The following is a 12,407-nucleotide window of genomic DNA, read 5'->3' on the forward strand; positions in this document are numbered from 1 at the left end:
ATGTCCTATCAGCTGGAGGATGGGCAAGGAGGCCATTTGTAAGAACTAGCACTTGAGTTGAACCTCAGATAAAGTCAGAGATCCTAAGAGACCAAGGTTAGGAGGGAGGACATTCTAGAAATTGATGTGCAAATGCATGGAGACAGGAGATATGATGTGATCTCCTGGGGCCTGCCAGAAGGCCAGTCTGTCTGGACCATCAAGTACTTGAGCTGCATCCATTTCTGGGTGTCATATGTTAGGAAGGATGTTGATAAGGTGCAGAGCATCCAGAGGAAGAATGTCAGAATGACGTGGGGCATTGGGTGGTTGAAGGAACTGGAGACATTTCACCTGAAGAGGAAAAGACTTAGTGGGAGAAGTGATAACTGTCTTTGGGTTTTTGAAGAACTGTCATGTATAAGAGGGATTACTCTGCTTAGCCCCAGGGAGAAGAACCGGGAGCTGTGGGTGGAAGTTGCAAAAAGGCAGATTTAGACTTGATGGAAGAGGGAAAAAAACAAAAAACAAATAACGTCCTGCCAATGGAAGCTGCCTTTAAGTAGAATGGGCTGCCTTGGGAGGTAGTGAATCTCCCCTCATTGGAGGTCTCCAAGCAAAGTCTTGGAGATGACCATTTGATGGATATGTTTTGGAAAGGATTCTTGTTCAGGAGTGGGTTGCACTGGATGATCTCCAAAGTTCCTTCTGATTCCAAGATTCTGTGATTGTGATTCAAATTTGGGCAACTGAAATGACTTCTCATTATGGGATTTAAAAAAAAAGTTTTTTTCTAATGTTGACAATAAAGGCATGAAGTGATGTCACTTGGGAAGTAAAGATATCTTTTCCCCAGTCACTGGTTGGGCAAGGGAAGAAGGAGGGCAAAGAGAGCTATTAGGACATGGAGAGAGAAGTAATGAATGTCCCTGAGAGGGCTGGTGCTTCTGCAGGATTGACCATAGGAGAAGATGGTATAGGGACCCCTGAATATAAGTCACAATCTTGGCCTTGCTACTTATATCCTGTATGACCCTGGGTAAGTCACTTAACTTCCTGGTACCTCAGTTTCATAGTATCATAAATAGAGGTCCGGAAGAAACTTCACAGGCCAGTAAATGCAATCCCTCATTTTACAAATGAGGAAACTGAGTCCCAGAGAGGTTAAGAGACTTACAAGGCAGACAGCTAAGTATCTTAGTTAGGATTTGAACCCAGGTCTTCCTGATTACAAGTCCAGTGTTCTTTCTACTGTGAGATGCTGCTAATCAAAGGAACGAGCTGGACTAGGTCTCTATAGTCACCTTAAACTCCAGAACCCTATAACTTCAGAAGTGGTGTCCCTTTCCTCAACTCTTCTTCATTTTGCTCCCAATTTGGCTTGGAGAGTGGAGAATCATAAAATGTTAGAGCCGCAAAGAACTTTGGATGTATGTATCAACTAGGCCAATGCCTCCATTTTACAGATGAGAAAAAAAGAGCCTCAGGAAAGGGGAATTTAATTCCCAGGGGTTTCGTAGAAAGGTTGTGCCAGACCTTGGTTTCCAAACCTGCCTTTTTTGCATTTAAAGACCCCTTCTAGTAACCTAACTCTGGCTGAAAACTGACAATTCTGGAACAGGCTGAAGGTTATAGATGCCCCATCTGGCCATACTTCTCTTCTGATAAGGTGTGAGTCTTCCACAAAGAGAAAGATAAAAGGAAGAAGAATGAAGGAGGGGGAGAGGTGTGGGAGAGACACCGAGCACATCCTCTCTGCCCAGGGTTGAGGACTGTGAGTCTTGACCCCATTGTCCATAGACTAACCCATGTGAAATGTAAAGGAGCTGCCAAGGGTGGGGAGAGACTGATGAAGAGACCAGCACACCCTCAGGAATGTGCGAGTGTCTGTGTGTGCAGGAAGGAAGGGGCTTGTGTGTGTGTGTGTGTGTGTGTGTGTGTGTGAGTGCGTGTGTTGGTGGGGAGAGGGGGATGCATCTGCCTGAGCATGGCCAGCTATGTAACAGGAAAGGAATCTTTGCCAGATCTCAGACCCACTCTTTGGCACCTCTGTCTGACCCATGATTTGTTCCTTCGGCTTAGTCAACCCCTCCCTTCCTACCTACATGGAACAGTGCTAGGGACTGGATTAAGATGACAGAAATATGGGGTGCTCCTCCTTCTCCCTGGAACTCCTAGTTCAGATCATTCTAGATGGAAAGAGATCAGAGAGAACGTTCTACCTCAACAAACCATATAGAACCCCAGAGTTACCATGCAACAATAACAAGATTGGGTGGGCGTGATATATGTTCGTCTTTGAAGGTCTGTCATGCAGAAGGATTGGATCTATTCTCCTCGGCCCCAAAGGGCAGAGCTAGAAGTCATAGGTCTATGTTTAATAAGTTCAGGAAAAACAAGGAGAGCTGTCCAAAATCTGATTCAGGAGGTCATCGGATGGAGATCCATCACATCCCACCCCTCATTTTACAGTGGAACAGACTGAGGCTCAGAGGGGGAGTCCCTTGACCACCTGGTGGGTTCTCTCTCATTGCTAAGTCTTCAAGTAAGAAGCTGGATGACTACTTGTCCTATAGGTTGAAATAGCAGATTTCTTTCATGGATGGTTAGACTAGATGGCAGCTGAGGTTCATTTCAGCTTTCAAATTTTGTGACTGAGAAACATTTAGCAAAGTCTCCTAGTCTGCAGAAGACTTGAGTGGGAGCAGCTTAACTACAGTATAGTTCACAGGAAGGAGCTTTCATCTTGGATTAAGAAAACTGAGTCTGAGTCCCAGCTGTATATTAGCTGTGAGACCCTAGGCAAGCCTCTCTGCCTCAGTTCTCTCATCTGTAAAAAGCATTTTCTACATTGAAGGGTTGTTGTGAGTGTATTGGCATGCCCCAAGAAGAGAAGAGGGAGGGAGCAAACGTTTGTCAAATACCTACTATGTGCCCAGCACTTTACTTCAATAACCCTGGGAGGAGAGGTGCTATTATTATCATCCTCGTTTTACAGTTGAGGAAACTGAGGTAGACAGGTAAAGGGATTTGCACTCAGGTCTTCCTGATTCCAGGCCTAGAACTTTGTGCACTGTGACTCCTAGCCATCTTTTTCCTTTTATGAGTTGTGAATTTACCTCTTCTCAGTCTTGGGCTTACCCCATTGAAGAGAGCCTTATGTTCCCATTAAAGTTCCCAACTGCAGGATTCTAGCAGCCAGGAAAGTGATTGTTAGGGAACTTTGTCAGCAATGAACTGTGCAATAGTTGGTTGATCTTCTTACTGACCTAACTCAGAAGCTGGGGATTTGAGTCAATGCCAGAAGTGGTGTCCCTTTCCTCAACTCTTCTTCATTTTGCTTCCAGTTTGGCTTGGAGATTGGAGAATCATAAAATGTTAGAGCTGCAAGGAACTTTGGATGCATACAAGTGGGTGCCTAGAAACGTGGACTAGGTGAATTCACACCTTTTCAAACAGTTCAAATCTGAATTCTAAATCTGAGGTTTAAGGAAGAGACGTCAGCAGGTAGTGATATCTGGATTCAGCCTAGGGCAGATTTGTTACTGGGGCCCTTTGGAAATTGAGCCCTGCCAAAAATTTGGCAGTCAAGAAAGAGATGAATGTGGTCCAGAAACATACTGGTCAACTCATGCTGCCCTGAAAAGCTTTCTAGTGAGATTTCCAGCAAAGCTGGGGTATCCCAATCCCAAGGTAGAGTGAGTATATCCCAAGCATGGTCAAATGTAGGGGCAAGAAGTGACCTGGGAAGAATGACCCAGTAGTATACTAGATACCCTTGGGTGCATTGGAAAGCTTGAAGAAACAATGGCAGCTGTATTGATAGGTTTATCTTGAATAAAGAAATCTTGCAGATCACAGAATGTCAAAGCTGAAAATGTCCTTAGAATACAAAATGTCAGTGCTAAAAGGGACCCTAGATCAAAAAATAGCAGCATCAGAAGACAAAGAACCTGAATTCAAATCTTTTTTCTACTGCTTACTTGGGGCAGCTTAGTGACGCCATAGTGCACAGAGTACCAGGCCTGGAGTCATTAAGAATCATCTTCTTAAGTTCAAATCCAGCCTCAAATACTTACAAATTGTGTGACTCTGGGTAAATTGCTCAACCCTGTTTGTCTCAGTTTCCTCATCTGTAAAATGAGCCAGAGAAGAAAATGGCAAACCATTCTAGGGTCATGGAGAGTGGTACATGACTGAGAGGACTGAACAGCAGCAGGAAACTGCTTGCTGTATCTGTCGGTATGGCAAGTCACTTAACTACTCAGGCGTCAGTTTCATCATCTGCAAAATGGGGGAGGAGGAGTTGGACTTATGACCAATTAGGTCCTTTCCAGCTCCAAATTACATGGTCCTGTTTTATATCTCTTTTCGGGACAGGTACCTGCTGATCTCTAGGACAGGTACCTGCTGATCTCAGAGGCAGGATCAAGATCTAGAAAGTTTGAGTGTGTATGTGTGTGTGTATATGTTTTATATTAATATATAACCATATTACTGTGTGTATACATATATGCATTTATATTACATATATATATAATCACACACATACGTAATACATTCACACAGCCTTTTCCTCTATATAAAAACTCCAGAAACACATTCATTGCCAGGTGCAGTTCTGCAGGTGTAGCTGTGCATATCCCGTTGTCCAGTTGCTAGACTCTCCAGGTGCAGGAAGGAAGGGAATAAGGTTCTATCAAGCACCTACAATGTGCCAGGTACCACACTAAGCCCTGTACAAACGTTATCTTATTTGCTCCTCTCAACAACCCCAGGAGACATGTGTTATTATTATTCCCATTCTAAAGATGAGGAAGCTGAGATAGGAACCAAGGTAAGGGGAACCACCTGGCTCACACCACTAGTTAGTGTCTGGCTAGACTTGAACTCAGGTCTTCCTGACTCCAGACCTAGAGCTGTATGCACAGCACCATTGAGGTGCCCATCCTATACCACCCATTGGTGCAATATAGGTCCAGTTCCACAGGTAATTAACTCTCTAGATGTCACCTTGCAGATGCCATTCCCTCAGTGCTATCTTCTTTAGGAGTTTGCTTGTTGGGTATCATTCAGGAGTGTCTCTGTAGGTATAGCTTCCAGTTGCAGCTGTCTAGATTCAGTTCTCCAGGTAATAAGCTCCCCAAGCTTCACTTTCCAGGTGCAGCAGTCTGGGTATTAAGCCTCCTAGGTGTCAACTTCCAGGTGCTAAGCTGTCTACATGTCATTCTAGAGATAGAGGTTCTGTGTGACACTTTAAAGGTTCTGTGTTCTTTAGATGCTATGCTGTCCAGGTGCTAAGATTTCCAGGTGTCACTCTACAGATAGAGGTTCTAGGTGAAGTTTTCAGGGTTCTATGCTCTCTAGGTACTAAGCTGTCCAGGTGCTAAATTTTCTAGGTATCACTCTAGAGATAGATAGAGATGCTAGGTTAAGCTTGAAAGATTCTATGCTCTCTAGGTACTAAGCTGTCCAGGTGCTAAGCTTTCCATGTGACCCTCCAGTGCTAAGATTCTAGGTGAAGCTTTCAAGGATCCAAGCTCCCTTGGTGCAACTCTCCAGGTGCTAAGCTACTCAGGAGTTACTCTCCATGTCTTAAACTCTCTAGGTGCTCCTCTCCAGATGAAACTTTCTAGGTGAAGCTCTCAGGTGCTAGGCTCTCTCCAGGTCCACTTCTCCAAGTGTAACTTCTTGGACTTAATGAAGTTTTCCTGTTGAGGCTGTCCTTGTTAATGACCAGAGCATGGGCCTCCTTCTCTTTTATAGTCACTGGTTTTTATGGGTGGGCCTGAGTGCAGTATTAATCTTTATCTTACATCTCTATGACTAAGGGCCGCACACTCACTAAAAATCAGTGAAGCCTGGTCAAATCTTCTGGGCCTAATGCATGAGCAGAATGAAGAGGACCAAAGGGAAACCCTTTTGGTGTATCTGAACGCAGGCCTGACAATTTGGCAGACATTCAACAGAGACATTGAGTTGAATTGAAAGCAAGTGATAGAGAGTATATTAGTGATCTGGTGGGGAGTGAGTGAGACATCTGGAGAGACTTAGGAAGGGGTAATGGGCCCTACCTTTCTCTCATCTCCTCTGAAGGCTCAGCCAGTGAACTTTTAACTTGGATTGTCACATTTATTCTTCAAATCCTGGAACCAACCATTGTCCAGGTCTTGCCAATCAATCAGTCTGCAAGCATTCATTTTGTGCCAGCCATGAGGCACTAGGCCCTGTGTTAGATTCTAGGCAATAAAAAGACAATAAAGAGATAATTCCTCCATTCAGGGAACCTACATTCCTTAGGAGGGAATAACACACCCACATGAAGTATAGGAAAAATCAGTGGGAGGTGATTTGTCAAAGACACAAGCAGCTGGGGGGAGTTAGGGAAGGTTGCACATAGAAAGGATTCCCAGAGCTGAGCTTTAGGAATTCTCTGAGGGGTGAAGGATGGATTGGGGAGAGGAGACACGTAAGGATCATCTCAACCCCATTTCACTGGCCTGTTCCCCTCTCTCTACTTGTACAGTCTTGCACTGTTTGAATTTGCACAGTATATTTCTATATGAGCTGGGACTAATGACCATATTTTTCTATTATTATGACTTTCAATAGTGCTGGTTCAACTCTATCTGACCACAGGATTCATTACTCGTACCATTGGGGATCTAGTTATACTCTAAACACTCTCACTATCTTTCATCTGGATAATTGCAAGAGCGTCCCTGCTTCTTGTCTCTCTCCTCCCCTCCAATCCATCCTTCATTCAGCTGCCAAGACAATCTTCTTAAAGCAGTTCTCTAACCATGCCTATCTTCAGCTCAAGTACATTCAATGGCTCCCCACTGCCAGTACGATAAAATATGAACCTCATAGACTGGCATTTAAAACCCATCACAGTCAGGCTTCTCCTTTTGTAGACATTTCACATGAGATTCGTTTAGAGGCAACTAGATAAATGGCTGAGCCTGGAATCAGCAAGACTCATATCTAAAGGAAGCCTCAGACATTTACTAGCTGTGTGACCTTGGGCAAGTCACTTAACCTCTGCCTGTTCAGTTTGCTCGTCTGTGAAATGGGGGTAATAGTGACACCTGCCTCTGAGAATTGTTATGAGTGTCAAGAGGGGCAACATTTATGACAGCTCTTAACACAGTGATTGGTATAGAGTAGGTGCCATATAAATGCTTATCCCCTCCTTTTCCCTTAGAGGCATGATCACTCAGTTCCTGACATTTTGAGAGCTTTGGTACACCTCAGAGGAAAAGAGCGTGGGAGTCTGAAGGACTCTTCTGAGGCATCCTTCCTGTGTGACCTTGTGCAAGACGCAGAACCTCTCTGTGGCTTGGTTTCTTCACCTGTGAAAATGAGGGGTTGGATTAAATGGCTCTGAGGGCCCTTTTGACTAATGCGTCTCACGTGTCTTGGACAAGATACTTGAGGTCTAGTCCACAGGTTCTGCCATTGGCTTGCTGGGTGACCTCAGGCAAGTTTCTCTGAACACTTTTTTCCCCCCGATCATCTATCAAGTGGGTCTATTCTATATCTATTCTATTCCATCCTCACCCCTGGGTGACAGGAGTCCATCCAGGCAGTGTTTGCCTAGTGCTCTACACTTCTTAGAGAGAGGGGTAGTGAAAGGAGGGGTGGGGGGGAAATGGAAGATCCAGGCTGCTGATACCCAGCAGAGGAGAGATAACGGAAGGGTCAGGGATGTTTTGCTTACCAGACAGTTCCCCTCAGAGCTAGCAAAGCATTTGCCCTTTTCTTCTTTTCTTTTTTTTTTTTTTTTTGGTCTCTTCTCTTCCACCCCGTTAAATGCTCGGTTAGATTTCCCGAAAACTTGGCACCTGGGAAGGTTGATAGAGTGGGTGAGGTGAACATGTCAGTTTATCCCTTCATGCAAGTGGTGACCTGTTGGATGGGGAGGGGGGAGGGTTAGGGAGGAGGGGAGAGACCCAAGGAAATATTTGGGATGACTTGAGGTTGGCTGGCCCTTTAAGAAGTCTGTAACAGGACACCGCAGGTCCCGAAGAAGGGTAGCTGATGTTTTCCATTTCTCCTAAACTGACTGTGTATGTTTTTTTTCACCACCCCCCCCTTCCCTCCTCCCCCTTTTCCCTTCTCCAGTCCCAGTTTAATCTGCTCACCAACACCATGGATCAGAACAGCAGCAGCCGAGCGGCCTCCACCAGCCCCTACAACCCAGAGCACTCTGCCAGCGTCCCGACACACTCTCCCTACTCCCAGCCCAGCTCGACGTTTGACACCATGTCCCCTGCTCCTGTCATCCCTTCCAACACGGACTACCCTGGCCCCCATCACTTTGAAGTCACTTTCCAGCAGTCCAGCACCGCCAAGTCGGCCACTTGGACAGTGAGTTGATTCCTCTTTCCCCTTCTTCATCTCCTGCTTTTGATCCCTCCATCTGCATCCCCTCCCTTCCACCGGAGCCACTCTCAGGCATCCCTGGACAAGGAGGAGGGGTCAGGATGGAGTTGGGAACTTTAGCATCGTCTGAGTGAGTGAAGCGTTATCAAATCTTAGCTGCAGACTTGTCTGTCAGCCAGTTGAGCTTTGATTCGGTCCTTCTGCTTCAGCAGCTGCTTGGGGCAGTGGGGTGGGGGAGAGAAAAAAGTCCTATCTCAATCCCACAGCTGAGAAGACTAACGTCGTGGGGAGTGTATGATGAAAGTGGTCAGCAGGGACAGCTGTTCCCCCTACCTCGAAGCTACTAGACTCAAAGGAATTCATTGAGAGGTGGCAAGATTTAAGAACATATTCCTAACTAGTAGAACCGTTCGATGTGGAATGGGCAAGTCATTTAACCCATTTGCCTCAGTTTCCTCATCTGTAAAATGGGGATTATAATAATTACATCTACCTCCCAGGGTTGCTGTGAGGATTGGATGAGATAAAAATTATCTCTATCACATAGTAGGCCCTATTTAAACGTTAGCTATTATACATACATATATACATATATATACACATACATATATACATATATATTTTATGCCTGAGGATTTGAGTGGGTTATTTTTCACTGAAGGATTTCAAGAAATGGTTCAGTTCCTACTTGTCACATATGTTGCCACAGAGAGTCCTTTGGGGTCTAGATTGGATGAGATGACCATAGATGTCCCTCCCAACTATGATATGCTGAGATTCAATGGGATTATCTGAACTTTCTTTCCCTGGAGATCTTCAGTAAGAGGCTAAGGGACCACTCATTGGGGATGATGTCAAAAAGAATCTTGTTAACTCCATGGCTTCCAAGGTCCCTACTAAGACTGAGGTTCCAACATCCTGCAATCGATTGGTGCTTGTCAGCATGCTAAGGTGGAAACAGTGATGGCTTTGAGTTTGGGACGTGGGTTCAAATTTCTCTTCTGTCACATTTACTGATACACTTGGCTATGTGGGAGAGTCACTTTTCCTCTCTGGGCCTCAGTTTCCTTATCCATAAAGTCAGGCATTTGAACTAAATTGCCTCCAAGGCCCCTTTCAGCTCAAAAATCTGAGGTCCTCTGAAACTAATCAACTTTATCCTGCTGAGTCTCGGTTGTCCCATCTGTAAAATAAAGGTATCCGTGGGCTCTAGCTCTGTGATTCTATAATCCTGTAGCCCCTTTTGATAGGTGAGGGCAGGACATCTTGGCTTCCTGTGATGTTGGGGCTATGGAGAGACCCCTAGATTAAAGATTGATAGGGACAGGTGATGACCTTGTGGAGTGCAGAGTTGAGTGTTTGGGGAGTGACCAGTAGCTCCCATCCCCTTTGGAGGATCCCAGGTCTTGCCTTTTGCCTACTTTCCTATGCAAATAACATGGACAGAGGCTGCCAAGCACAAAGGAGCGGGGCATCCCTCTCTGAATTTCCAGCATACTGTCTTGTTTTGTAATTCTATCCACTGGCGGTTCTGTGGAGGTGATAAGGAATGGGGCAGGGGCAGTGGTGGAGGTAAACGTGAGGGGAAAGAGGGGTGGAGAGGGTAAGAGTAGTACCGGCAGAGAGGAAGGGAGATAGCAGGAAAGGCTGCCAGAGGAATTCAGCGCCCGGTGGCTTTCTCTTCCAAGGAGCACACGACTGTCATGTTGCTCCCAGCACTTCGCTCTTCAGTGTCTCAGGACTGTCTGAATTGGGAGAGCCAGGTTCTCAGAGGTATGTTTTTCCCGGCAGCTGCCAGAGGAGGCAGCCGCTCAAACACAAACATAGCAGACAACTCTGAACTCAATTACTCTCCTTCCTGTCATTATTGCCGGGTCCCTTGGGACGGGCTTGGCATATTGTCCTGGATTTACCAACAAGTGTCCGGCTGAAAAGGGCTGACAGAGTTCTGAGTCGTGTAGCGTGTGTGTGCATGCATGTGTGTGTGTGCGCACATGCATGTGCACTTGGTCAGATTTAGCTCTAGAGCCCTTTCCCCTCAGGAATAGACTCCATCAACAATCAAGGAACCTAACATCTATTAAGTGCCTGCTGTGTGCCAGGCACCATGCTAGAATCTGGGGATTCAGAAAAAAGGGTGAAAACAAAGGCATTCTACTGGGGAAGGACAATGCGCCTGCATATAAATACAGACAAAACAAGTACAGCTAACGAGTATTCATTAAGTACCTGCTCCCTGCAGACACTGTACCAAGGGCAAAGTCCCTGGCCTCAAGAAGCTTGCCGTCCATGATAGGAATAATGGTATGAATAGACCGAGGCCACCACATAGCTCCTTGGGGTGGACCCAAACCCACCTGTAACAATAAGGAAAGCAAAAATAATACAACATAAAATATAAAAATATAATAGCCGTAACCATAGAGTGAGAGCATGGTACAGGGCTTTGCACTTAGGAAGACCCCATTTCAAATCCTGCCTCCATCTTGGCTGTGGGACCCAAACCAAGTCACTACACCAGGGAAGATCCATATGGGTAATAGACCAGGTGCTCATCAATGTTGGTGAAGGGAGTTTCCTTGCTGGGAATTCTCTATAATGAAATCACAGGTCTGGCAACCCCTCCCCGCCCAATACCAATAATTAAAATAATAATTAGAGAGGAAATTTGTGTGATACTTAATAGGCTGACATCTATATAGTATTTAAAGTAGCTGGGTTATTATTGTTTGTCCTTCATTCTTGAAGAGGACCATGACATCATGTCATGACTAACAATTGAATTGGATTTAAGTGAGGCAAGCACTCTTCAAAGTCACCAGCCTCACTTTCTTCTCCAGAGCCATTTGGGGTGAGTGGCCAGATATAGATCACAACTGGAGATGGCCCCCAAAGCAGCTAGGTAGCTCAGCAGATAGAGCACCAGGCCTCCAGTCAGGAGTATCTGACTTCGAATTCAGCCTAAGACATTTACTGGCTGTGTGATCCTGGGAAAGTCACTTTACCTCTGTTTGCCTCAGTTTTCTCAGCTATAAAATGGAAATAATAATGGCATCTTCCTCCCATGGTTGTTTTGAGAATCAAATCAGAAAATATTTATAAAGCACTTATCAATGCCTTGCACATTTGTCGTTTTTTAGTCATGTCCAACTCATATTGCCATTTTAGAGTTTTATTGGCAAAGGCATATCCTTCTCCAGCTCATTTTTACAGATGAAGAAACTGAGGCAAACAAGGTGAAATGACTTGATCAGCTAGTAAGTGCCTGACACACATAATGTAAATGTTTAATCTCTTCCCTTTTCCTGTTTAAGGCTTACCAAGTATGTTCCATCGATTATTTCATTTGAGACAACAAACCTATGAGGTGAGCACTATTATTATCCCCATTATACAAAGGAGGAAACTGAGGCAAACAAAGGTGAAGGGGCTTACAGTTAGTAAATGTCAGAGGCAGGCTTCAATACAGTGGCCTCCTTACCCCAATCCAATGTTGTTTCCACTACATGCGTCTCATTTGATCATTTATTCACCAAGCATTTAAGTATCTGTCATGTGCCCTGTACTGTGCTAGGTAGACATGGTGGCCTACAAAAGCACAAGTGACATTTTCTGTTTTCAAAGTACTTAGATTATTTTTCAGGGAATAATGGATACAAAGGTAAATAGCAAATATATGTGTATTATAGATAGATTGATAGATAGACAGATGGCAGATAGATAGAAGACTAAATGACAGAATAATTTGGAGTGTGAGGACCCCAGTAACTGGGGATCCACTTCATGTAGGCAGCTGTGCTTGAGCTGATCTTTGAAAGAAACTAGGGATTCTAAGGAGTAGAGGTGAAGGGGTGAGGGTCCATTCCATCTTGTGCAAAGGAATAGACACCCATATCTAATCATTTGCCAAATCTTGCCGTTTACGTCTCTCCAACATCCCTCATATCTATCTCCTCCCTTTCTCTCTCCACTTCCCTCATTCATCACCTCTTGACTAGACTATTTTGGTAGCCCCCTAATTGGTCTCTTTCCCTCAGGTC

At 44.9% G+C, this 12,407-nt stretch overlaps 1 protein-coding gene across 4 annotated transcripts in view; it reads left to right on the forward strand.

Moving 5' to 3' along the window:
• TP73 (tumor protein p73) overlaps nucleotides 1-12,407 on the forward strand; it is a 174,207-nt gene that overhangs the window by 83,179 nt on the left and 78,621 nt on the right. For 2 of the 4 annotated variants that reach the window (XM_072608642.1, XM_072608643.1), the window contains one exon: nucleotides 8,107-8,352. The exons of 1 other annotated variant lie outside the window; for it this stretch is intronic. In XM_072608642.1, the coding sequence (XP_072464743.1) occupies nucleotides 8,107-8,352 (246 nt within the window). Of the gene's footprint in view, nucleotides 1-754; nucleotides 2,495-8,106; nucleotides 8,353-12,407 lie in introns of those variants that run through there. One more of the 4 variants, XM_072608644.1, reaches the window with a different exon arrangement.

This window comes from Notamacropus eugenii, chromosome 5 (genome assembly GCF_028372415.1).
Source record: "Notamacropus eugenii isolate mMacEug1 chromosome 5, mMacEug1.pri_v2, whole genome shotgun sequence".
Classification (NCBI taxonomy): Eukaryota; Metazoa; Chordata; class Mammalia; order Diprotodontia; family Macropodidae; genus Notamacropus; species Notamacropus eugenii.